We start from the raw sequence: 23,765 nt of genomic DNA on the forward strand, positions 1-23,765 counted from the left end.
CCTGCTGTATTCTTTATATTTTGATAACTTGTGTTTTGCCTTTTTCTGAAAATTAAAAAAAAGAAAAAGATTTAACTACCTAGTTTACGTAAATGAGATCACAGACCTGGACAAATAATTTATCGTAATTGCTACCTTTCTATTGCCATAAAGAAAATGAAAGTGATACAACAATGATGATAAAACTTTTCTCACTTAATTTTCAAAGGCAGTTTTCGTTGTTTGGTAATGGCGAGAAGTTAATTTTACAGGGTTGATTGTAAAAATAATTTTCTTTATAAAAAGATAACTTTCAGAGACTACCTTCTTATGCTAATACACGTAAAACAAATGACTCATCTTGCGTTTTCCCAAGAGATTCTTTGGTAAAGATTTAGTTAAAACTTCTGGGTACTTGGCAATGTGAGCTTTGCAGGTGTACAAGATTTGCATTCAGAATACATCTTCTCAGGACATTCAGTATGTATCTGAAAACTGGAATGGTACCTCATGTGTTTTGTTGAGCCCTGTCCTTAAATCGAGGATTTTCAAGACAAATCAAATCTAACATTAGTTCGTTTTCTTCTGTGAGATCTATTTTGTCTAAAGTTTTTTAAATTAACAAAACTGTAGCATTCATTTCCATAAGGAAATATTTTTTGTGACACTTGTCTGCAACAAACAATAGTTTTGCTTGTGCTTTATTTTTGTTGCATACTTCTAATGTATCACGAGTAAACTTTATAACCTCTGATAGGAATAACAAAAATAATTTAGAGATGCAATGCGGTCTTTGCAAGTTTCCTGATAAAGTAAGGGGATAATAAAATATTGTGTATTGAAAAGTACATGTACAAAGTAACTGTTCATGGTCGTTTTCTGAAGGCTAGCTATCTTCTAATGCTTAGATCTGAAGACAGTGGGTGAATTCTAAACCCAAATATTCCTACTGAGTACTGGTTCATATAGGGTAGTCCCAATGATGCTAATGATGGGCAGTGCTGGCTCCATTTCTGAAATACAACTCTGCTTTAGCATAAGAAATGGATAGCCTGGTCTCATACAGAGCACCCTTTCTTATGGTGGCAGAAAGGGCAAAACTTTCTACTGGACTGACCCAAAAGAGTGTGCAAGTTGTTCAGAAGCATGGGATTTATGGTTGTTATGAAGAAAACTGTTAGTAGACCCTCTGTGTGGCTTCCTAGGGAGTGCTGCCTGAAAGTGCTTCCAGGGCTGCGTCAGAGGCCCTAGAGGTTTCCAGCCATTTTGACACAAACTGCTTTTTGGGCCCCTGACAGTCACATGTTTGGGACACATGCAGGAGGTGGACTATTGTTGGCTAACTAGATATCCTCTTGCCTTCCTGAACTTTATCTTCATGCACCAAAAGAACACCCTTGTGGGGATGTTAGTACCTTGCTGCAAACAGATCCTCTTGGCATGCGTGACTGAACATGGTATCTCACTGTTACTCTTCTTCCAGCAAGTAAAAGACTCAACCTTTGGAGAATCCTTACCCACTTCCCTTCCTGAAAGCAGTATTGGTGCCATCCTTTGGCAAACCTGTGAGTATAGTACTACCTCACTTCATAGTCAGGTCATATGTAGAAGGTTATCTTCTAAGGTTGTATGAATTAGAAACTAAACCTAATGCACTTTTCTTTTTAAACAAAATTTTAGATTCTTCTGAAGGCAGGAGTTCTCAGCTAAGTGTAACTCCCATCTTTTCCTGGATGAATGGGCTTTTCTGGTCTGTGTCTGGAATTACCATTGGCCAAAATTTACAGGGCCTGTTCAAGTCAATGGGAACCTTCAGTAGACTGAAATGTTCTGTCTTGCCTAGTGACTAATAATGGCCAGCATCAGTTGTTTTAGTTGCAAGAAGCCAGGACTTAGGCAGTTATTTGATACTCTACTTATAAGAAAAAGTCAGAAAAGCACTTTTACAAATCAAATCCAGTAGTGATTTGTTACATCATGTATTTGCAACTCTCTTTGAAGTGTTCTATGATCCTGAATTTGGTCTGCATTGATTTCTTATCTGACAGCTGATGTACAGCCATTTCTGGGCTGTATTGCTAGGAAGACTATTGTGGACATGTAATTGTGGGAGATGTGAGTACTATACTATCAGTGCTTTCATTTTAGTGGAATATGAAAAACTGCAAGAGTTGCAGCAGTTTTGAGTGGAATCGAATTAAACAAAAGACGACTTTGGACAAGTGAGAGAACTGATTCTTCATCCAAATAATGGCATCTGGACTCGGATGAAAAAGGCTCCAGATTTTTCATCATAAGAAGGAAAGTTTAAGATTTTATTTTTAGTACTTGTTTTAGCAGTATTTGATATTTCACTCTATCTTTTGTCATATGCATGATAACTATACAGAATATACAGAGAATATGTTAGAATAATTAGTATTTTTTTCTACTACAGTATTCAAAGCCATATTTATGATATGATTATAGCATCCTCATTGAGATGGCAGGATGTTCAAAACGTGATGTTGAAATGTGAATGTCTTCTGTTCTTACTGTTTCACTGGTATCTTCCATGATTGCCTCTGAGATGCTATTCATTTTGTTCCACCTAAAAACTGATGGACATCTCATCACAGAGAGTAGATACTTGCACTTTTCTGAAGTATCTTATTTTCCTCTTTCATATTGAAGTTGCCTTTTGAATAGGACTGCAATAAAAAATGTGAGACTTTGTTTTGGCAGGCAGAATTAGACCTTAATCAGACCATAGTATTGTCCAATCATGCATTTCCTGAGGTGAAACAATTTAATAATTGCTGATACCAGCTGCTATGAATTTTCCCATCTCAATTACCAACACATGAGATTTTTCTTACATCACACAAATCAGAAAGCAGCATGAAGCTAGTAGGCAGTTATACTGCTGGGGAGATTTCATCTTAAAGAACTTGACTGGTTAGGCTGAAATATATATATATATATTTTTTAAGTACCAAGTCAAAGTGAAGTGGGAGAATCAAAACAGAAGCAAACACTCCATTTTTATTCCAAATGATTCATCTTAATTTTGTAATCGTATCATCAAAAATGTTTCATTTTTATCACAATATTTTGGTAAGATCTTCCTTTAACCTCAAATTACTAAATGTGAACTGCAATATCTTGGCTTAGTTTCTAGAATATTATTGGTGGGTAAGTGAATATGATAAGGGAAATAGGCAGCCTCTAGTCTTACATGGAGTCTTTACAAGGCTAAAGAGTTTTTGATGTGGTTTTGGAACTATGTACAATTTTAATTTCTAGCTCCCTCCTACTATAAATCAGATTCCCTCTTTGGATTTCAGTGAAGCTCTGTAAATTGATACGAGCTGAGAATGTCTCAGTGTATTTAATAATTTGTCCTGTAGTAAGCATTTTTTGTTTAATTCATTCAGGAATGTATAGTTAATAACACTTCTCTTCTCTTGAATGGAAGTACAGCTCTGTTGATTTGACAGTGCACTAATGTAAATAAGGGTGAATTTGTCATGTGAATAGCAATAGGTCCAACGAAAGAAAATGCATTTATTTTCCAAAGTGAATGTGCTCATTATGATTCTCTTTGAATATCATTGCTACCTTAGTTTTTAGTTTCACCATCAAATCCAATCGATGCCTATATAAATCAAGTTAAAATGATGCATGTTTTGGGGAGGGGTGTGGTATATAAATTCTGTTTTAAGACAATTGCTGTTTTAAGAAAGTCTTTTTTCTTTTTTCCACTGGTTTTCCCACAAAACAAACAGCCATCACCAAAAGATTATTTTTCCTGAGACAAATTTCAAAAATACATAGTGGATTTCAGAAATTAAATCTTACACAAACTTCTGATGATTGCTTTTTCTGTATCGTAAGACACATGAACTTGGTGAAATTTATAATGAACCATCTCTGTTTTTTTCTACCTATTCAAACTATATACCATATTTTTCCACAATTTTTTATTTTTTAAGCAGACGATAATGAACTGGAATAACGTTGCACCGTAGGAGCAGGAAAGCTCAGAGGAGAAATAAGAAGCAAAGAAATTAAAAATCCTTGCAGAGAAGTCTTAATACCTTTGTGTGCCACTAACTGAAATGCACACAAAAATGAAAGAGAAATAATCGTTTTGATTACTTGAGCAGGCTGAGCAACACAAAAGCTATAAAGAGTCCAGCTTGCTTTTGTTTATAAATGTTCAGGTAGTAGTTTGTAGAGTTTGATTGCACTCAAGAATATGACAATTTTATTAATTTAAAGTAACGGTGATAATTTTTCTGGAAGCATAAAGGATTATCATCATTTGAGATGAAAAACAAGAATATGTGACGTATCTGAGGTCACATAGAAAGTCTTTGGCAGTGTTCTCTAGCGATAGTATGATACCCTTTCCCAGAGTTTATAATGCCATGATACCTCTAGACCCCACAGGCATCGGAAGATCTCTTCTGAGCTGAAGAAGGTCAAAGCAGTACAGGCATCTTATTCTCAAAACACTTCATGTTACAAGAATAAACTGTCAATGTATTTTGCAGCAGAGTCTTCCAGGTCACTCTCCTTGTCATTGCATACATGCAACAAAAGAGCGAGCAAAAAAGAAAGATGACATACTGGAAATGTTTCAGTCCTTTCCTACAAGCACGACACAAGCAAAGCAAATTGACACACAAGAGGATATGAAGACTTTCTATGAGACAGTTTTTCCATTGTAAGGAAGATGTGAAGACCTTGCTGGCGCATAAGGCATAGAAGTCATTTCAATCATCAGGATGCTCAAAAGGATCGCAGCTGGGCAAAATGTTTTGGTATAACTATTTTTTGAGCAGAACATATATATTCAGATTTGTACATGAATTTCTGTCTTGCCAGCCTATTCAGCCTGTTTCAGAAAAAGGGAGGAAAGTTGTTTCTTTGACAACTTCACTTTGATGTGAAACACTTTGTTTTTTAGATTTGAAAGATTTTTTTAATTTGAAATTTATTTTGCTTTTGTTACAAAAGTTAAAAAGAATTCTAGAAATCAAAACAAGTGATTTAGATGAACTATAAATTAAATTTGACTTCTTGTTGCATTTGTGTTTCAGATATGCAACAGTTTTTTTCTGGCTTCCTGCAAACTGAAGACACCATTCATTGCATTTAACAACAAAATGGAAAACAAATGTAGAAGAAAGGGCCAAAGTAAAACTAGTGGAAGATGTAGATAGGATAATTTCTGAAGAGTATTGAAGAGAGAGAATAAGAGCTTGACCTGGTGTTAAAAACAACAGAACACAGAATACATAGCTAAAGAATATACCTGTCTCCCTTGTCATGGGAACACCTCAAGAATATGGTGTAATGGTAAGAAAACACAGATGATGAATTGCTGCTCAGTTACATTAGTTTCATAATGATGTCACTTACTTGGGTCTGAATCTTCTTAATTTCACACCAATGCCCCCAGCTAGTTAAGGATTCACTCTTGAGATTTATGCTGATGTAAGTATGACTCTTATTCCCTTTTTTGTAGGTTTGTGTGCTAATAGCAGAGAATCTGACTGATCTGAACCAGGGATTAGATGTTTATTTAAAAAAAAAGTCGTCAAGAGACTGATGCTTAGCTGGTGGAAGTCATGTATATTGATTTCTGTGCAGTGCTGGTGATTTACACTCTGAAAATGTGGCCCAAGGTCAGTAACAATATTGACAGAGTGAGAACACTTTCAAAGTAAATATTAAAGACAAGCTAGCATTGCAGACTCAATAATATTTAACACAAATTGTAGATTTTTTTTTTTTTTCCTTCAGTAGTGCACAAACCTTACCCATTCATCCAGACCTACTGTATGTTCAGGTATGTAATCATTATTGCAATTGACAGTCAGTACAGGCTTTCATAGCAACAAGGTAGTGTATGTTGATCTATTTAGGGATTCTGTTGTGTGATTATTTTATTTGATTCTCTCACAGTTTAAGTGGTAGCATGTAAAAAAAGGAAATAATATAAGATTTATATAATATGTACCAGAAGTGGTGAGTGTGAATCAAATGTCTGCTATGTTGATAATACTATCTGTTTAACCACCAGGACAGAGTCATAGTTAAAACAACATCTTGACAAAATGTTGTTCCCAGTTTAACCAAGAATAAATATTCTGCTGCAAAACAAAGCAGAGATTATCCAAGTGCTTATAAGCCTTATTATATCTTTGCAACCCTAAATAAAGGACAAAACTTTTGCTGATATTGCATATTACTGTATATATGCCATAATTGCATGTCACAGCAGTAATTTGTTACTCTCCATACCATTTTGAATTAATGGTAGACTGTACACATGTAGGTCGCTTAGTGAAAAGCATTGTGGTACTTTATAAAATTAATTATGCACCATTTATTAAACATATCCTAAGGAATATTTTTGTGTTTTTTAGGATGGTTTGGATTTATCAGACTTTTTATTTCATTTTCTTATTTGCTTCAGTTTACAATGGTAAGTGAATATATAATCCCTAAAATACGCACATGGAGTAACATAACCCTTTTAGAAGGGGAGATTAAAGAGGATAATATTCAGAACAGCCTCAATATTTATATGCAGAGTGAGTAGAACTACAGAGCAAAGTGATTTGGGTGGGAAGACGCATGTTAGTGTCTACAGTCTGGTCCTGAGAGAGTTGGCTGGATATTCTACTGGCTTGCACTGAATTGAGTAACTCGCACATAGCCCTATTACCAGAAATGGAAGTATCTAATGGGGCTTTATTGACGTTGTCCTGCCAACCCCCCGTGCTTTCACCTCACCCAGCATGCGTGGGACCCTGCTGCATGCAGTTTTTTTTCTGTTGGACTGAGGCTGCATCCAGCTCTTTATCGTGAAACCAATGTGAGGTTTAAAGTCACACACCCAACAGCAAGGTTAACAATTTTAGCAGCAGCTTAGGAGCAGAGCCCTTAGCAGCTGATAGAGTCCAGGAGGTGGTGGGGGGCCTCATGTTTCTGAGCTGGCTTTGCTGTACACCAATTTCCCTCAGCACAAATTATAGCCCTCTAAAGTTTGCTGTAATTTGTTTTGGCTGCCGGAGTTTCAGTATGGCACATGGGGTCAATGGGCTGTCTCTTCCCGGAGGCTCTGCCTGTTACTCATGGTGGGAGGCAGGGCAGATGGTCAGGGTGTAGGAGCCACTCAGCCCAGCAGCCTCAGAGGAGGACAGAAATTGAGCTCCAGAATTCTTTTTTTTTTTTCCTTTATGTGAAATTACTGTGATTTAAACAGTATCTGTGTAATACCCACATGCTATCAGACTCAAAAGATTATTGCAGTAAGCATGAGTAACTCAAGAAACAATTGTTTTAGTATAAATGATTTTGTAGAATTCCTTTGAAACACTGGAAAATTAGTAATTGTGTACATTTTTCAATGCCACTTTGTGTTAATGATTCACTTTGGCTAGCAAAAGTCAAACTACAAAATGTCATTGCATTTCCCTGAAGTTCCCTGTGCTGATAAATTAGAGCTAAGACCTATGTTCAGTAATTAATTAACTATTTTCTCAGAGGACAATTAGGTAATGCAGTTTTTTAGCAAAATCTGTTTGACAATGTAGTGTTATTTAAGAAATGTTTTACTTGGATTGAAATCTCAGTAAAACTAAAATTTTGGAACATTTCTAAGGCTCAAGAAACATAACACTTGTATAAAATTGAAGTATTCAGAAATGGCATAATTTTACATGGTATTAGAAGTTAAACATATTAAATAGCATAAATTGATGTATGTATATTAATTTACACTACAAGAAAGTAGATAATATCCAAAATGTCTGATACAGGAGACAATTGCAGCATTCTTTTATTTTTACTTCATAATTCATATAGAATGTTCTAAGTTATAAAAACCACTTTCCTGTTAATGACAAAGTTGGGAAAGGAAATATACACCAGAAAATTCCTCATATTTGTTAAGTAAAGCTTTTTGTAAAAATAAGAGATTACCTTTTTAAAAATACTAGTAAACCTTGCAAATATGCCTAATAGTTCCTTGTTTTTTCCTTTTGTTTGTAAATTATACATTTTACTCATGTACAGGAAACACTGAATTCCCTAAATATAGTTTATTTCACATTATTTAGTACCTTATCAAATAAAATCCACTTGTAGCATTTTTAAAACTGTAAAAACAGTATTTATATTTTATTTTAAATAGCTTTTGATACAGTATGAGAGCTCTAAAACCACAGACTAAGCAGCCAGATAAAATCTTTTTACTTGGATTTCCTCTCATTCGGTAAAAATACTTTCTCTTCATTCTTGAGCTAAGAAAAAGCTATTTTATAGATACAGGCTTTAGATACATGTTTGCTACCACTTCAGAGGGCAAAATATAAGAAGCAGAGAGTGGGCTTCTCTGTGAAGCAGCCCTTATGTATGTCTTAACATGGAGGTCTTGCATATTCTAAAATTTCAAAAGATAGGAACATGTTGCCACTTAGATATTTTAATTTCATTCAAAACAACCGTACAATGTGAGTGCCTTTTATTACAGAGCATTCAGTACAGGATTGATGATGAATTTCTACAAATCTGAGATTATAGCCAAGCTTATTTTGATTTTGCACTATTCCTGAAATACCTCTCTCAACAGTCAGCATTTTCTTTGTTGTGAAGCAAGTTGGACCGGGTTCGAGGCAGGTCATAAGGAAGTAGCAGGTTTATAAAATGCTGGGAGCAATTGAAGCTATACAAATTGGCACCTTCTATGAATTTGGCTTTAGAATGACCCTAAACATTAGGATTATCTTCACATACAAGTTTCCAGCTCTTTCAGCCTTTGTACTTTCTTCCGTCTCCTGGTTTTCCTCTTAATGATCTTCCGTCCTCTGCTCTCTCTGAAGATGCCACTGCCACTCCTGAAACCCGCCACTGCCACGAGTAGCTCCCCGTCCTCTTCCCAGGTCTGCTGTGCCTTGCACACCCTCCTCATGGCCTGTCCCGCCGCCAGGGCTTTGGGTTCGGCTGCTGCCTCAGCTCAAGCTGTGCTACTCCAGAGTTGAGCACAAGGCTTGGATGGCGGGAGAGCGAGCCCAGAGAATTTATTTCTTGCAGGCTGGAAAGCAAAGATGATACCCTCAGAGTAACTGTGCTACTCATTCCCCTCAGCCTCTCTTCCTGCCAAAGGACTGTTTTAAAAGCAAGGTCAATGACAGAGGAGCAGTGTCTTAACCCTCTTCTGGTGAACTGTGTGTGCTACCACCTGCAATAATTTATGCATTTTGTTATTCCATACCAGAATGCGTGACTCAGATCTATGAAAATACATACTTCCAAGGAGGAGACCTCTCTATGGTTTTTACGCCCAATGTCAATTACTGTCAGGTAGTGTGTACTTACCATCCCATGTGTCTGTTCTTCACCTATTTGCCAGCAACATGGACTAATGATCCTACAAAAAGGTAACATATTCACATTTGTGCAGCTTTTGCTGGTCTTGTGTGATATTTTTAGGAACTCGGTACCACTTTGTCAGAACATAAGCATGCAAGGAAGGCTACAGGGTTGCCATGGAAAACATGGTGTCATATATCTTTAAAACTGATAATTTAAAAGAGGATTTCCTGAACTTTGGAAGATTAAATCTGGTAATACTCAATCTTTCACACTCACATACCAATCCTTTCCAGGAAATAAGACCAACTGTGCACTCCTTCCTCTGTGCCATGTGTTGCGGAGAGACAATGGGAGTAATTTTATGTCTCCAGCAGTTCACTGTCTCCTCCTGTGTAATCTGTTCCCTCCCCACCATCCTTTCTCTTTATTTTTCTTACAATTAAGAATGAAACTAGCCTGAGAGGTTTATGCTGTGATCTGTCTGTATGCCCAGTACATCCCTACCTTCAGAACCCTTTTACAAACCATTTGAACCTGGGTGTGTTTCTCTCTCTAAGAGCTCTTGGAGCTCCCACATAACCATGCATTCTGGTCTGCCACCAAGCATGCTGGTGCCAACAGAGCAGATGCAGCTCTATCCTATCTTTCTCTAAACTGCAGTTGTTGCCTAAATTTTAATGCTGAAGGAACAAGAGATGGCCTACATTTCACATGAGAAAGAATTAGAAAGGACTGTGTTATACTGCAAAAGCTGTGAATTGCTGCATTTTAAAATACAGGTTTTCCTGCTACTTAAAAGACAGCGATACTGAAACATTGCCAAAAGTGGATATGGAAGGTGCTATCTCTGGACATTCCTTAAAACAGTGTAACATCAAAATTAGTGGTAAGATATGGTCATTCACATATATGAATTTTATGCTTTGTATCACATAGCATCTGTGTTAGAAAACTATCATTTCGAAAACAGAAATAGAATCAGGAGCAGCCAAGCAGTGATTGGGATGTCCCTTGCCAGATCTCTTTCAAACACAGCTTACAATTCTTCCACATGCTTCATCCTTCAGCCCCGACTATTCATCACCTAGGCTCCCCAAACAAGGTAGCAGGTAAATTATGCTACTGCAGTCACACTGTTCCATTTGCCTCAGGCAGACGGGAGCCCGTGCTTCAACTCATAGTTCTAGTTGTAAAGATTAATTTACTCCCTCTGTTCCACTCCAGCAAGCTGCTCATAAGATATGTATGACTGCCTGCTTTATAACTTTATAGAGCAAATGCCCAAAAAAGCAGAAGCAATGACAGTCATTAAGTGATGCTGCTGCCTTCAATGTAATAATTTATTAGCAGTTCCATCTTTGAGTATATGCATGTTATATGCACAGTCTTAGTGTCAGCATGCCGTGCCTGGGAGTTATCAGTGGGCACATTTTAAGTCTATTGTGTTGTTTAAACCTGTACCATCATCATATTGTCATTACATGGAGATCAGCTTTAAGCATACCATGATGCTGTAGAAAAATATTGTCCCTGAATAAGGAATATTCAGTTGCTGCTTTTGAAGTCAAGTATAGTCTTATGGATGTCAACACAATTCTTCAGTTTCATTGGAACAGCACCTGAATATGCCAAGGAAAATGAATCTTGCTCTATGTGAGCTCTACATTGCAGCTTATTGACAAATCAGTTGTGCTTGGTTCTTACAGGCACTTGCCTTTCAGAGCTTTCAGGACTTTTAAAAGTGCTTTCCTGCCAACATCCTATCGTATTTATCCTTCTGAGTAGCTTTGGCCCAGCAAAATAGGTTTCAGTGGGGTGTTATTTTTTATGCTATTTAGTGCAATTGATGTCACTGGGGTTACTCTAGAATCAGACTAATACCACTAAAATCAAAAGCTATCCCTGTGTATTCATATTTGAAGAAAAACCCCTATGATTGGCTGACTTATGCATTCTGTGAAGAGAACCTAGTGACCACAAGGTAAACATGCATCCTTCTTTGGGAAAAGTTATTTCAAGCTCCACAGTCAAAATTCTCCCTTTGTGGAAATGAGTACTGCTTATGAGGACAGAATTTGCCTTTAAAACTGCTGTTTGAATTTAGAAATGGGAAAGTATATGTTTTAGTATTAATGAATTACTTTCTGATTAATCTCATCATGGTCTCAGCCATAGGTATTAGAGCTCCTCTCTCATGTAGGTAGAGACAGCATCAAAGTCTGTAAGTTTTTCCTCTACCATGTGGTACTGCATCCTGCCCATACTTCTGATTTTGTTAACAGAACCATATGAGAAGTATAACGTAACTTAAAAGAGTATGGGCAGTAGACACTGGTTTACAATGGTTGCGTTGTATGAACACTTATCTTTTAGGCAGTTCCAAAAAAAAAAAAAAAAAGAGTTTTCAGAAGGCTTTCTCTCTTTTGTTTTCTACAGCTTGCAGTCCAGATGTCCACAAAGGACTGGATATGGAAGGGAAAAATTATGATGTTACTATGGCTGACACCTATCAACAGTGTCAAAAAAGATGCACCAATGACAACCATTGTCAATTTTTTACATATGCTTCAGAAACATTTCACAATGCGAGCCTTCGGTAAATACAGGTTTGATCCCTCTCCCTGGACAGTGGTGTGGTTTAGTAGAATAAATCTCAGAGCAGTCTAAGGTGAGAGAATTTGTTCAAGGGAGTTTTTCCTTGACTTATCATCCTTGAAATGTTGATTCATACTGACAGACAGAAAAAAGTCTGTAGTAAATTAGCTTTCATTTATCCATTGTGAGAAAGGTAAACTCAACTATCGTAGCACTGAAAAATTTTTTAATCCATTGGAGACATTAAAATGCAAATGATATTGGTAGGTGAGCAGCTTTATTGCTCTATTCAATCTTGCTCTGCTTATTGCTCTGAAAATAGCATCTTCAGTGCAGTCAGAGAAATACTTTCAATTTTAGTTGTACTGTTTTTGAGCTGTTAGCCTGCTTGATTTTGCAAGTTAAACATTGTTCAGATAGACCTGTTCCTCATTTGAAGGTTGTTCTGGAGGTTGGAGATTGGAGTTAAGGTGCCATGAGGATATTGTAGGCCTGTTGTCTTACCGTTTTCTTTATTCTTTGTCATTCAGTAAAAATTGCTTCTTGAAACATACCACTTTAGGAACTCCAACCAACATAAGGGTGCTTGATGATGTGGTATCTGGATTCTCTTTAAAGCCATGCCAGCTTTCTGAAATAGGTAACTATTAAAATCTCTGATTCAGTTTAGATTTAAGGGTTATGGATAAAAAGGGACTCTATCTCTGACATACATAAATGTTTCATTATATAAAAGAATTGTAATATAAACTTATTCTTAATTCTTGGAAATATAGCTAGTACTCAGGCACTAAAGAGGTTCTGATCATTTAATTTTTCCATTTAATTTTTCTGTGTTACAAAAAGAGTCCTTTGCTTTGAAGATCTAAAGAATTCTTTCATAAGATTAGTTTAAGCAAAATGCATTTTATCTTTGTATCAGAGATACATCCAAGTCAAAGATCAGGAGGAGTATAAAGCTTTCTAATTTTGTTTGTATACCATGTATGCACTTGGAAATTTTTAATGAAGACTTGTAGCTTTCTGATACAATTAGCTAATATGAAGGGCTGCATTCTGTGGGATGCATCTGTGATTTGTGATGGAAGCAGAGTCTGTGCTTGTTCCTGCAATCATTACTCAGCCAAAACTCTCAAGATTGTGGAATCAGTTTGTATTATACCTTCTTATTCTCAACTAAAACATCCTGCTTCACTTTTTTGTTTTTAATCTACCTCCTTCTTGTCTTATTGTCTGGTATTTTCTCCTCTTAACAGTGATATTGTTCTTTTGCCTCTATGTAGCCTTATTTGAATTTGTAGATAGTTTTTTCTTCTTATTTTAAATCACGTTTTGTATTTTCTAGGTCCCTCCATCTTTCTTCCTCTATTGACATGTTTTCTTTAGACTCTCATAGTCCCACTATAGGAATAATCTCTGTAAACTTTGAAAAAATTAGTTTAGTTCAGCTCCTAGCAATGGGGCACCAATGGAAAAATGAAGTGTGAAGAATAAGAAAGGAAGGAAAAGTTTTGGGGTGGGGTGTAAAGAGAAGAAAACGATTCAGCTATTCCCTCACTATATATATGTAGAAGAAGGACTGGAGGGAATATTTTTTTCCAAAATGCTGCCTTGTAAGATAGACTAGAAAGATACACATTCATGCTTAGAAAAATTCTAGCACTTTGAGGGTCCTACTCACAGACTTGAAGAAGAATCAGGGGACTGAAGCACATGCACAAACAATATGATTTTAACTTGAAAGAAAAATCAAAAAATGCTAGAGACTATCAAAGACATTTATAGCTTGTGACAGTGTCGATATGACAGTAATTAGTCTTCTTGAAGGAGAGAGGGAAAAAAAGGCAATATGTTCTTTAGTCTTTCTTATGTCTTTTGTCATTAGCTTTCCTTCTCGCCTGAGCAGACCAGCTCCTTTCCTAATCCTAATTGAATGTTACTGAATGTTTTTCTTTTGGCAGTTTGTTTCTTGCTATTTGGCCTTTCATTTTGTGCCTTTGCATCTTTCTGATTTTGTCCTTATGTGCTCACGCTATTATTCATTTATAGTAATTTGTCCTACTTTCTGCCTTTTGCAAAGTTTCTTCCTTGACATCATCGAATATTGGATAAAGGATCACTGAACACGACCATTTAGATCATGGGTTAGTTTCTGTAAACTTCCAGATCCACATTTGTGCTTTGAATATTATTTCCTTAAGAAAGTCCTGTGCTTTGGATCGTTTTGTTTTTTTTTAAAAAGCTTCATTTACCTGATCTCTTCGTTCTGGTTTGGTAGTTTTAATAATGCCCTCCATGTCATTGATGCATTCTTTTCCCTTTTTATTATTGTATCAGGATTTTAACTAGGAGTTTAAGTATATCCTTGGAGAAGGCAACTCCTCCTTCTTTTTTTGAACCTGCTGGTGCTTCCTGTAACTTCTGTATCTATAGTCTGTTTCTGTGAATTATCCTACCAAGTCTTTGTTATGTTATTTTGATCACATCATTGGGCAGACTTCAAGATTCTCCTGCTATTCTGCCTACTTTTTAATTAGTATTTAGATAAGCAAACTGCTGAGCAGATCAGCCCACTATTTTCTTTCTAGTCTCTGTGATCCTCCTAGATAGACCTGTCACCTCAATGATTTTAGACTTTCTGAGTTAAGATAACTTATGCCTAACTCTGGATTTGTACCACTGATTTCTGGTGATCCTGGTTTAAAGTTCTCCTCATTAGATTAGTAAATCCATATTCTGACATGTCATTTCCCTGCTTCTCTACTTGAACCTCATCCCTGCTCAATAATCCTCTACACAGGGTGACATGCTTTTTAAAATGTTCATAAGAAATAGTTTTCTAGTTAAAATATTATGATATCTTTCCAGCATATCAGTCACAAAGGAAGGAAACAGTGAACCAGGATACAAATAAATAAATTGTAAGTCTTAATATTTTGATAACACTATAAAATCTTTGGAATTTTGATATTCTTTTCTTGTTTTATACAGATTGTCACATGGACATTTTTGAACATAAAGAATTTTCAGGAATTAATATTACAACTTTTTTCACTCCTGATATCTCCGTCTGCCAAACTACTTGTACTTATTTTCCAAACTGCTTGTTCTTTACATTCTTTACCAGGGAATGGCAAATAGAATCTCAAAGGTGAATATAATGACTAACTTTAATTTTCTAAGTAGATATTTGAAAAAAATACTACAGTCCATTTTAACCACATTGTATTATATTTATGGAAATTCTTGTTAAAAGGTTATTTCCAGTAAAGCATCGCTTTTTACATGTTTTATTTATATGTTCATAATTTTCTGTGGGCATTTCATCTGTTATGCAGTGTGACCAGGCATCTTGTAATGTAGCTGCATATCTGGTGTTAATCTGAAAAGTTATATGCATTAAGAGAGAATAAGCCTCCAGATCGCTGTAATGACTTAAAGCCATACTTCATGAAATTGTTAAAATAGGCATCTGGTTTCCTGCGTTATGAAGTTATTTACTTGAAAGGATTTTGCATAAAGTTAACAGGTGTAAAGTGTTTCCTTTTAAAGATTGAACTTCCTTTTTTCATATTTAGTAGTGAGAAGAGTTAAAAGCCTACATTCCACACAAAACAGATGTGAAAAGAAGAATAAAGTTTCAAAGAGATTTCAGTGAGCAGCAAAACTGAGATGGCATATATCATCTAAAGTCACCTTTTCTATGTATGTATAAATACTGTACAATCTTTAGTAGTACAGTCATATGCCATTTCACAAAACTGCAAAAGCCCTCTTTTTCTATGAACTTAGGTGCTGAGTTAGCATTTCTTTAATGCATTTTTATATGAAATATTTTTTGGAGATACGGAGGTGGGAGAAAAAGCACATTTAAGAAAGAACCTTCTCTTACCAGCACCTAAAATATCAATTTTAGAATGTGAGAAGAGAATTAGTTATATTTAAAATTTTTCATTTTAGAAATCTTTGCCTTCTGAAGACATCAAGAAGTGGTATACCAGATGCACTTATATCAAGAGAAAAAGCTGTATCAGGCTTTAGTCTCCTAAATTGTAGAAGATCCTTCCCTGGTAAAGAATAAATTACATTAAAAGTATTAATTTTGAATTAATCATGTCATTTAGCCTTACTGATGTTTGCAATATTCATTCTTACAGCCTGCAATTCTCGCACTTACGTGAATATGAATTTTTTGGGAGAGGAACTCAATGTCACTTATGCCAAAGGACACAAAGCTTGTCAGCAAGTTTGCACAGACATGATACGTTGCCAATTTTTTACCTACTTTCCACTCCAAGATTCATGCAATGAAGAAAGGTGAGATACATTTTAAAAAATATTTTAAAGATTGCTGAAAGAATCATTCTACAGACTTAGGGAGGGAACAGTGTATGTGTTCTGCATAAAGAGTGCAAACTGAACCTTGACATTAATTTATTGGCAGAAAATGTAAGTGCCACCTAAGAATGTCCTCAAGTGGATCCCCAGTGGAAATAGTACATGGAGGAGGAAGGATCTCTGGATACTCACTAAGATTATGTAAAAAGAAGGCCAGTACTGGTAAGTACAATTTTCAGTTAAAAGAGGCATTGCTTAACTGATTTCAGTACAGGAAGCCTAAACCTCCCCAGGACTCAGAAAGCTATATTTTTTAGAAAAATAATTGCATTGAAATGATAATGGGACACCTTGTGAAGTTAAATAGTGTTCTGAAAAAGTGAAGGTAGTCTATTATGATCCTGCACAGTATGTACATTGTAAACACAAATGCTAGCATCATGAACCTGCTTATAATAGACATTACGATCAGAAATTGTAAAGGGCTTAGAATGGATCATGTATCACCTTCTTAGTAGAAGATCAGGCCCAATTCACTGGTCAGCAGTGGTCTCATCTTTGTCTTTTCATTGGTGAGTGAAAATGATCTTTAACCACCCTTTTCAATTATTTCTGTAGTATGTATGCAGCATTCTGAAAAAAGTATAAGGATTGTTGGAGGGACAGACTCTTCTCCTGGTGAATGGCCATGGCAAGTAAGTTTGCATGTGAAGTTATCTCGTCAGAGACATCTCTGTGCAGGCTCTATCATCAGCAACCAATGGATTCTTACAGCTGCTCATTGTGTTGTGAGGTGAGTGCTAAATGTAAATGCACTCATAAAAAAATTTCCATCCAGCATGTGAGATAAATTGAGATCCATCCTTCAGAAGAATAACTATACATGATAAAAATGAGGACTAGAATGAAATGAACTATTTTAAAGTAACCAAAAGGGGAAGTTTTAAGGCAGACTTCATATTTTTGTTGTAATTGGAACTCCATGCTATAACCTTTCTCTCTTTGTACCATAGTATTGTATTACTGATGCTAAATTATTTTAATGTACCTAGAAGATGAAGTTCTTAAGCAGATACTTTAGATATCTACAGTAACTTAGACATCTTCATGTGATATATGCTTTTTCTTACTATAATATCTTATCATATATCATAATATCATATAAAGGAAAATCTGTTGCTAGCATGTTCCATTTCATAAACTTCAAATGACTATTCCAGAGTTTTCACTGTGGCACTTGGGTAACGGTAGTAATCTAGTTTCAGCAGCATTTGATTTTGCTCAGGAAAAAAAAAAATTGCTCAGATTTTGCTCAGCAAAATCTAACTTATTTGGCCAGGATGCAATATAAAGCTAGGTGGTGCTCCAATTAGGCTGTTTCTGATACCTGAGCTTTAAACCGACTCATTTATCTCTGCATTATATGAAATATCCAGACCCTAATTGTGTTGGCTTTCCTTTAACTTTTTTTTTCTAATTTTATCAATCAATCAATTATTTTTAATGTGTATTTCAGCTATAAGAACAAAATTTAGAGCAGCCAGCACCTAAGGCATTGCTAATTTGCACTGAAACATATAGTATGTATTGTTGATGACACCAAATTACCATCAGACCTGGGTAATGAAACCACTCCCGTTTTGAAGACCTGATTTAACTGACATGCAAATGATCCATTTCCCTTGTTATATTGTCTGCATCTGTAAAACACCTTATCCTGTCACTTACAGATTGAAAATTTTAAGGCTATATATTGATTCGGACTGATGGGACAGGACAAGTAACAGATAACATGCTTCAAAGACAAGAACATTGACACAGCAACACAGGCTGAAATTAGGCACATCTATTCAAGCAGAGTAATCTGATTTTAGAGTTAAATAGTGTTGCCAACATTTGGCCTTTAGTGACAAGCCCTATTAAAGTGGTTATACTCTCTAAGCCCCCTAAAAACCTTATATAAAGAATGTCATTATCTCTCTGCTATCACGTTTGTCGAAGTTGCCAGCATTTTAAAGGGCAAATGTTTTAAAAATAAAAATAGGCGGTGTTGGTTGGAAATTATTAAGACTAACTGATATTTATCTATTCACATATAAAATTTTCAAAATTTTTGGAAAACTTACTTAAAACAAATTTTATATCTTCTCATTGCACATATCAAAATTTAGGTTGCCTTGATAGCAGAATATTGCAATGAAATATCCCTTAAACTTAGTCAAAGTAAAATTGAATTTATAAAGATTAACTGGAACTTTTTATATGGATCTATATTATTGCACTTTCTAATCTCTTGTTTGCATTCATTCTGATGGCTAGAGTTATTTTCATATTAAATAAGTGTCTAAATAGACTCTACTTGAATTTATATTTCCAATTCTGTTTTGGTTAATAGAAAAGTTGTACTGAAATAAAGGGAAAGAATCTCATTTACTTCTTCAAGGCTTGCATTAGGCCCTTGAAGATAAAAATAATAAGAGGAAAAAAAGAGAAGATAAAAACCAGAAGGCAGAAGTGAAAGAAGAATGAAAAATTGTCAGGAGGAATGAGAGTCTGAACACACAGGGAAAACTGATGTGGGATGAAAACATAAATAGAAAGAGGATCAGGAGAAATGAGAAGTGGAGGGAATGGATCACACAGATCTCTCTAGAGTGAGGACGTGAAAACAAAAATGGGGAGGATGACGTCAGTGCTTTCACTGTACACTCAGGAGTTGGCACCTGCACGCAAACTCTAAACCAGTGCAAATCTTTGTGCCGCAGACTGACTGTTTGTCTTTTTCCCTCAGTCTTGAGAATCCCAACATTTGGCGTGTTTATGCGGGTATTTTAAAACAATCAGAAATAAAAGAGGAAACGCCTTTCTTCAAAGTGGAAGAGATTATTGCTCACCCTCAGTATAAATTCGCACAGACTGGATATGACATTGCTTTAATGAAACTTGATAAACCTATGAATTTTACTGGTATGTAGAGTATTACAGAGGAATTCTGAAAATGCACAGGATGCCACAGGGCTGGTTTCTTTATCACAGTGCATGAAACCTGGGCTAGTCTCCTTTAATATGTGATTAATGGGGTTTGAGGAGAATCTTATTCAGTCGGCTTTGAAGAAAACATGGGTGGCTTTTGTTTACATGACTGGGGCAATATATAGTATAAGGTACAAAACATAACATGGAGCCTAACATCAAGGGTTGTATAAGGTGCCCATGAAACCTTAACATTGTAATTTTTTCTGCTGACCAAACTAACATTTCAAATTGTATTTCAGATCTTCAACTACCCATTTGCCTACCATCAAAAGAAGATGCTAACACACTTTATACCAACTGCTGGGTGACTGGATGGGGTTACAGGAAAGAAAGAGGTACACATTAATATTTAAACAGTGAGTGCTTGTATTTGCAAAATTAATGTTACTAGAAACCCCAAAACAAACAAACAAAAAAACCCAAACAAACCTCTTGAGTCCTTGAAATCAGGAATTGTGGTTACAAGCTACACAGAGACTGTGCATTTGCTCACAGCCTTACTTGTATGAATTTGCATGAGTCATCAGAGTCGGTGGGCATGAATATAGCTAGTCCTACAGACTGGTGCTCTACACTGGCTTGTTGAGCTTTCTTGCTGCAGCTAGGTGAATGCTGCAAGTTGCCTAATTTCATGTTACTTTGTATGCTCACAGATACACCTCCAGTTAAGAGGTGATATATTACATTGAGAAGACTTAGGCTAATCTGTGAAGCTGTAGGAGATCTACTCCAGACATTACTAATATTCTTTTGTACAGTTGTGTGGTCTGATCCTTCATTTACAAATGCTGAACAGTTCGGGGAGTTTGTGAGCTAGTCCACTGAGTTAATACAGCTCATCTGCCCAGGCAGAGGAAAAAGAGAGAGGGATAATGCCTTAACTAAGGAAGTTTAAGAATATAAGATAGACTGAGATCTTCTAGTTTCAGCTCATGATGCATGTAGAAGAAAAGACTTTTTTTTTTTTTTTTGCTAAGAAATATTCACTTGGGGGTCAAATCAAATACAGAAAATACAGAAATACAGAAAATACAGAAAAACAAAGTTGTTTCCAAAATAGGGTTTAAGCTCATGATCTTACTATGTGATTCTATGGTCAATTATTCTGGTCATTCCAGTTTTCCAGCTGCATAACTCCTTTAACTTCACTGGTCATTTCTGTGTTCCACACTGGTAGACATTTGATTAGAGTCAGGCCAAGGCTTTTTTAAAGCAAATTCTATCATGCTTTGGGCTACAGTTATTGCTGTTGAGCAGGCACTATAATTTTCTTAACTTGCAGTTCTATTAAGACTTCTTACAGAAAGCATATAGGAAAGGTGTACAAAATTATCACTAAATAATTCCGTGCTCTGACACAAAAATCACAAGAGGCTACTGACAAAGATTTATAAATTCATTGATTCAAGAATTTGAAATCTGTAAGAATGTAACCTTAAATGTAACCCCTACGGCCCTCAAATTCATTTCCTTAGATTCTATCCCATTATACTGGCAAAAATGATATATAACTGGAATAGATACTCCCTTTCAAGCTCCCAACCGGAAAAGCCAACAGACTAATTGCTGAGATATGGGATTTTGACTTGCAGTCTGCACATAACCAGTATACTTGTTTGTGTGAGTTTACTAATATGAATTCATTTCAGAAATCAGATTGAAATATGTTGCTTTTATGATTCTGAATGTTGTTTATAAACATCTCTAAATGACTTTTGTCTTCTGATAATACATCTGATTTGAGTGCCTCTGATCTTATACAGAGGTGGGTCAGGTGGCTGCTAATTATCAATGTCTGCTTTTATATTGTAGTTTTTTTATAATCTCCTTAAACACTGTGTCCTCTCCTTTACCCACCTTCCTATTCGAGGGTTAGAGTTCAATGTGAAATCTATTATATTTAGGCAGATATTGTATGGACTATATTTCTTTTCTTAATTTCTAAGAAAATGGTGACTCTCATATTGCTATTTACTCTGCATGCAAATTTCTCCACCCAGTGAACTACAAGGGCATTGAGCAGCCCAGAGCTGGCAACTGGGAGGTTCCAATACTATTGCAATACACTACTGAGACATAATTGTTAAGGATATGAAGCTTTTAATTGGGAGTATGGGTTCCAAGGGCCGATGTGCTGAAATTCACAGTCATAAGAGGATTCATAGCAAATCACAAGGGAGTTTTGAAGCTTGCCCTGTCATGAGATATACACTGATAAAATGGTGTTACTGAAACATTCACATTAACAATCAACATTGTTTGCTAACACAGAACAGGAAAGACAGTGTCATAAAAGCCCAACATCAGTCTAAAAGCAGCGGCCTCCAACTTTATAATATCACCACATGAGGATTTCTAGATTTTAATTTTAACTTTTATTTTGCTAAAACTGAACATTTGTCTGTTCTTACCTGCATGTTACATAGGTCGTGTGGAAGATATTCTTCAGAAAGTTACTGTTCCCCTCATGTCAAAAGAGGAATGTCAGGCAAGATATCGGGATCGCAAAATAGATGACAAAGCGATTTGTGCCGGCTATGAAGAAGGTGGAAGAGATGCTTGTAAGGTAATGAAAAAAAGTATATAATAATATATTCAAATATATAATTGCAAACCATAATTAAAATGTTTATAGTTAAAACAAAAATACAGTTTTAAACGGAACTATCATTTAACGTGTCGCTTTTGCATGCCAAAAGCACTGACAACTGAAGTGCATGTAGAACTTTTCTTATGCGACATAGAAATCATCAGGGATAGATTCTATGTATCTCCAGATAAGAAAATGCTTGAGTGTGTGTATACAAACGCACGTATGCATGCACGCTCTCTCTCCCGCTCTCTCTCCCGCTCTCCCTCTCTCCTTTTCTCTCGCTTTCACACTCTCCATTGTCTCCTACTAAGAAACAACATCAGCTTCCTACTGTATGTCTCAACTTAAGTATTGAGGCAAAATTCATTAATTTGATGAAAATTATATCACTTTTGCTTAAAAAAAGAACACAGCAAATATGAAGAGTAAATAAAAAAAGAAAGTACAAATCTGTCATTCATCAATTTAAGGATGAAAACAGTATTCCTCTGGAATATCAGAAATCCAAAGAGAGGAAATATAGTATCCCAAAGCATTTCTCCACTAATAGCAGATTTCCTATGTAATGTTTTTATTCCCTAACATGAAATATATGAAGACTTATTTTAAAACATCCATTATTCACAATCCTGAAGGAAAAGTGTTAGGAATACTATTAAAGTACATGGGGAATGGAATAAAGACAACTTGAGCAGACTGGTCTGTTCATTATTAGAATTCGAAATGTCAAAACATCGTGAGTTCAAATTCTCTGCTTTTATACTCATGCACTTCTATTAATTTAGATATTTTGAGCTAATTTATACAAGATGAAAATATTGTCTGATTAGTAAGATTAAATATTCTACTGAATATAGTATTTACATTTTAAGCATTTAAACAGTTAACATTTCTGTTCTACATTGCTGACTGTTATTTTGATTGGTCTTGAGTAATTAAGAATAAAAATTTTCAAAGTTGGGAAGTAATTTATTTTCTATGCCAATAAAGCTTTCTTTGTCTAATACAGTGTACCATAGTATGGAAATGCTGTTATATAAAAATAACATACTTGCTATCATCTCAGCAATTCATGACAGCTACACTATCCTTAAAAACACTATGTTCAGAAAGATCAATTAGAAATAGGAAAAGAAAACAGATGTCTTTTATCCTGGGGAGGATGGAGTCACTCAAACATAACAACCCCTGTACAGGACTGAGGTTAGCATACTGAAAACAGGATCACAAGAAAAAAGATGGCAAATGTCATATTTTTCTTGGTTGCACATATGGTCTTTTTCATTGGGTTATAAATCAATATATATTTATATAAATATATACGTATATGTGTGTGTGTGTGTGTGTGTGTATGCGTGAAGTTTTGAACGTTAATGGGAAGTTGAAATGTATTTCAATGCCTGGAAAATACTTAGAAATCAATTTACCAAAAAAACAGAAAACCTGCTTCACCACTGTGTTAATCAGCTTTAGGTAAAAGTAATTGAAATCTAGGCAGTTATGCTGGTGTAAACACTGAGTGATGCTGATTTTTATCAAGGCTTTCCTTGAGAGAAATACTGACCTGAGCTATCCCTTGCTTCCTCTGTCTTTTTCTCCTGTGACGCAGGGAGATTCAGGAGGGCCACTGTCATGCAAGCACGAGGAAGTGTGGTATCTGGTCGGCATTACCAGCTGGGGCGAAGGGTGCGCTCGCCCGAGGCAGCCAGGTGTCTATACAAAAGTTGTTGAATATGCAGACTGGATTCTAGAAAAAACTATGTAGTGTAAGAGTTAGCTACAGGCTCAAAGTGATGCCTTGGAATAGTAACCACAGGAGCAAATGATGAAGTGTATTAACATTCTGTAAATG

At 35.8% G+C, this 23,765-nt stretch overlaps 1 protein-coding gene across 1 annotated transcript; it reads left to right on the forward strand.

The window, feature by feature from the left end:
* The first annotated feature begins 5,627 nt into the window (after positions 1 to 5,627).
* On the forward strand, positions 5,628 to 23,678 carry LOC106484024 (plasma kallikrein-like). Its single transcript, XM_013942098.2, has 16 exons — positions 5,628 to 5,654; positions 5,773 to 5,818; positions 6,399 to 6,457; positions 9,254 to 9,416; positions 10,131 to 10,237; positions 11,788 to 11,947; positions 12,477 to 12,586; positions 14,938 to 15,097; positions 15,907 to 16,016; positions 16,104 to 16,263; positions 16,391 to 16,506; positions 16,903 to 17,077; positions 19,076 to 19,251; positions 19,560 to 19,655; positions 21,747 to 21,886; positions 23,523 to 23,678. The coding sequence occupies exons 2-16, from the start codon at positions 5,811 to 5,813 to the stop codon at positions 23,676 to 23,678; spliced, it is 1,896 nt and encodes a 631-aa protein (XP_013797552.2). The 5' UTR covers positions 5,628 to 5,654; positions 5,773 to 5,810.
* Positions 23,679 to 23,765: the final 87 nt, after the last annotated feature.

This window comes from Apteryx mantelli, chromosome 5 (assembly GCF_036417845.1).
Source record: "Apteryx mantelli isolate bAptMan1 chromosome 5, bAptMan1.hap1, whole genome shotgun sequence".
Lineage (NCBI taxonomy): Eukaryota > Metazoa > Chordata > Aves > Apterygiformes > Apterygidae > Apteryx > Apteryx mantelli.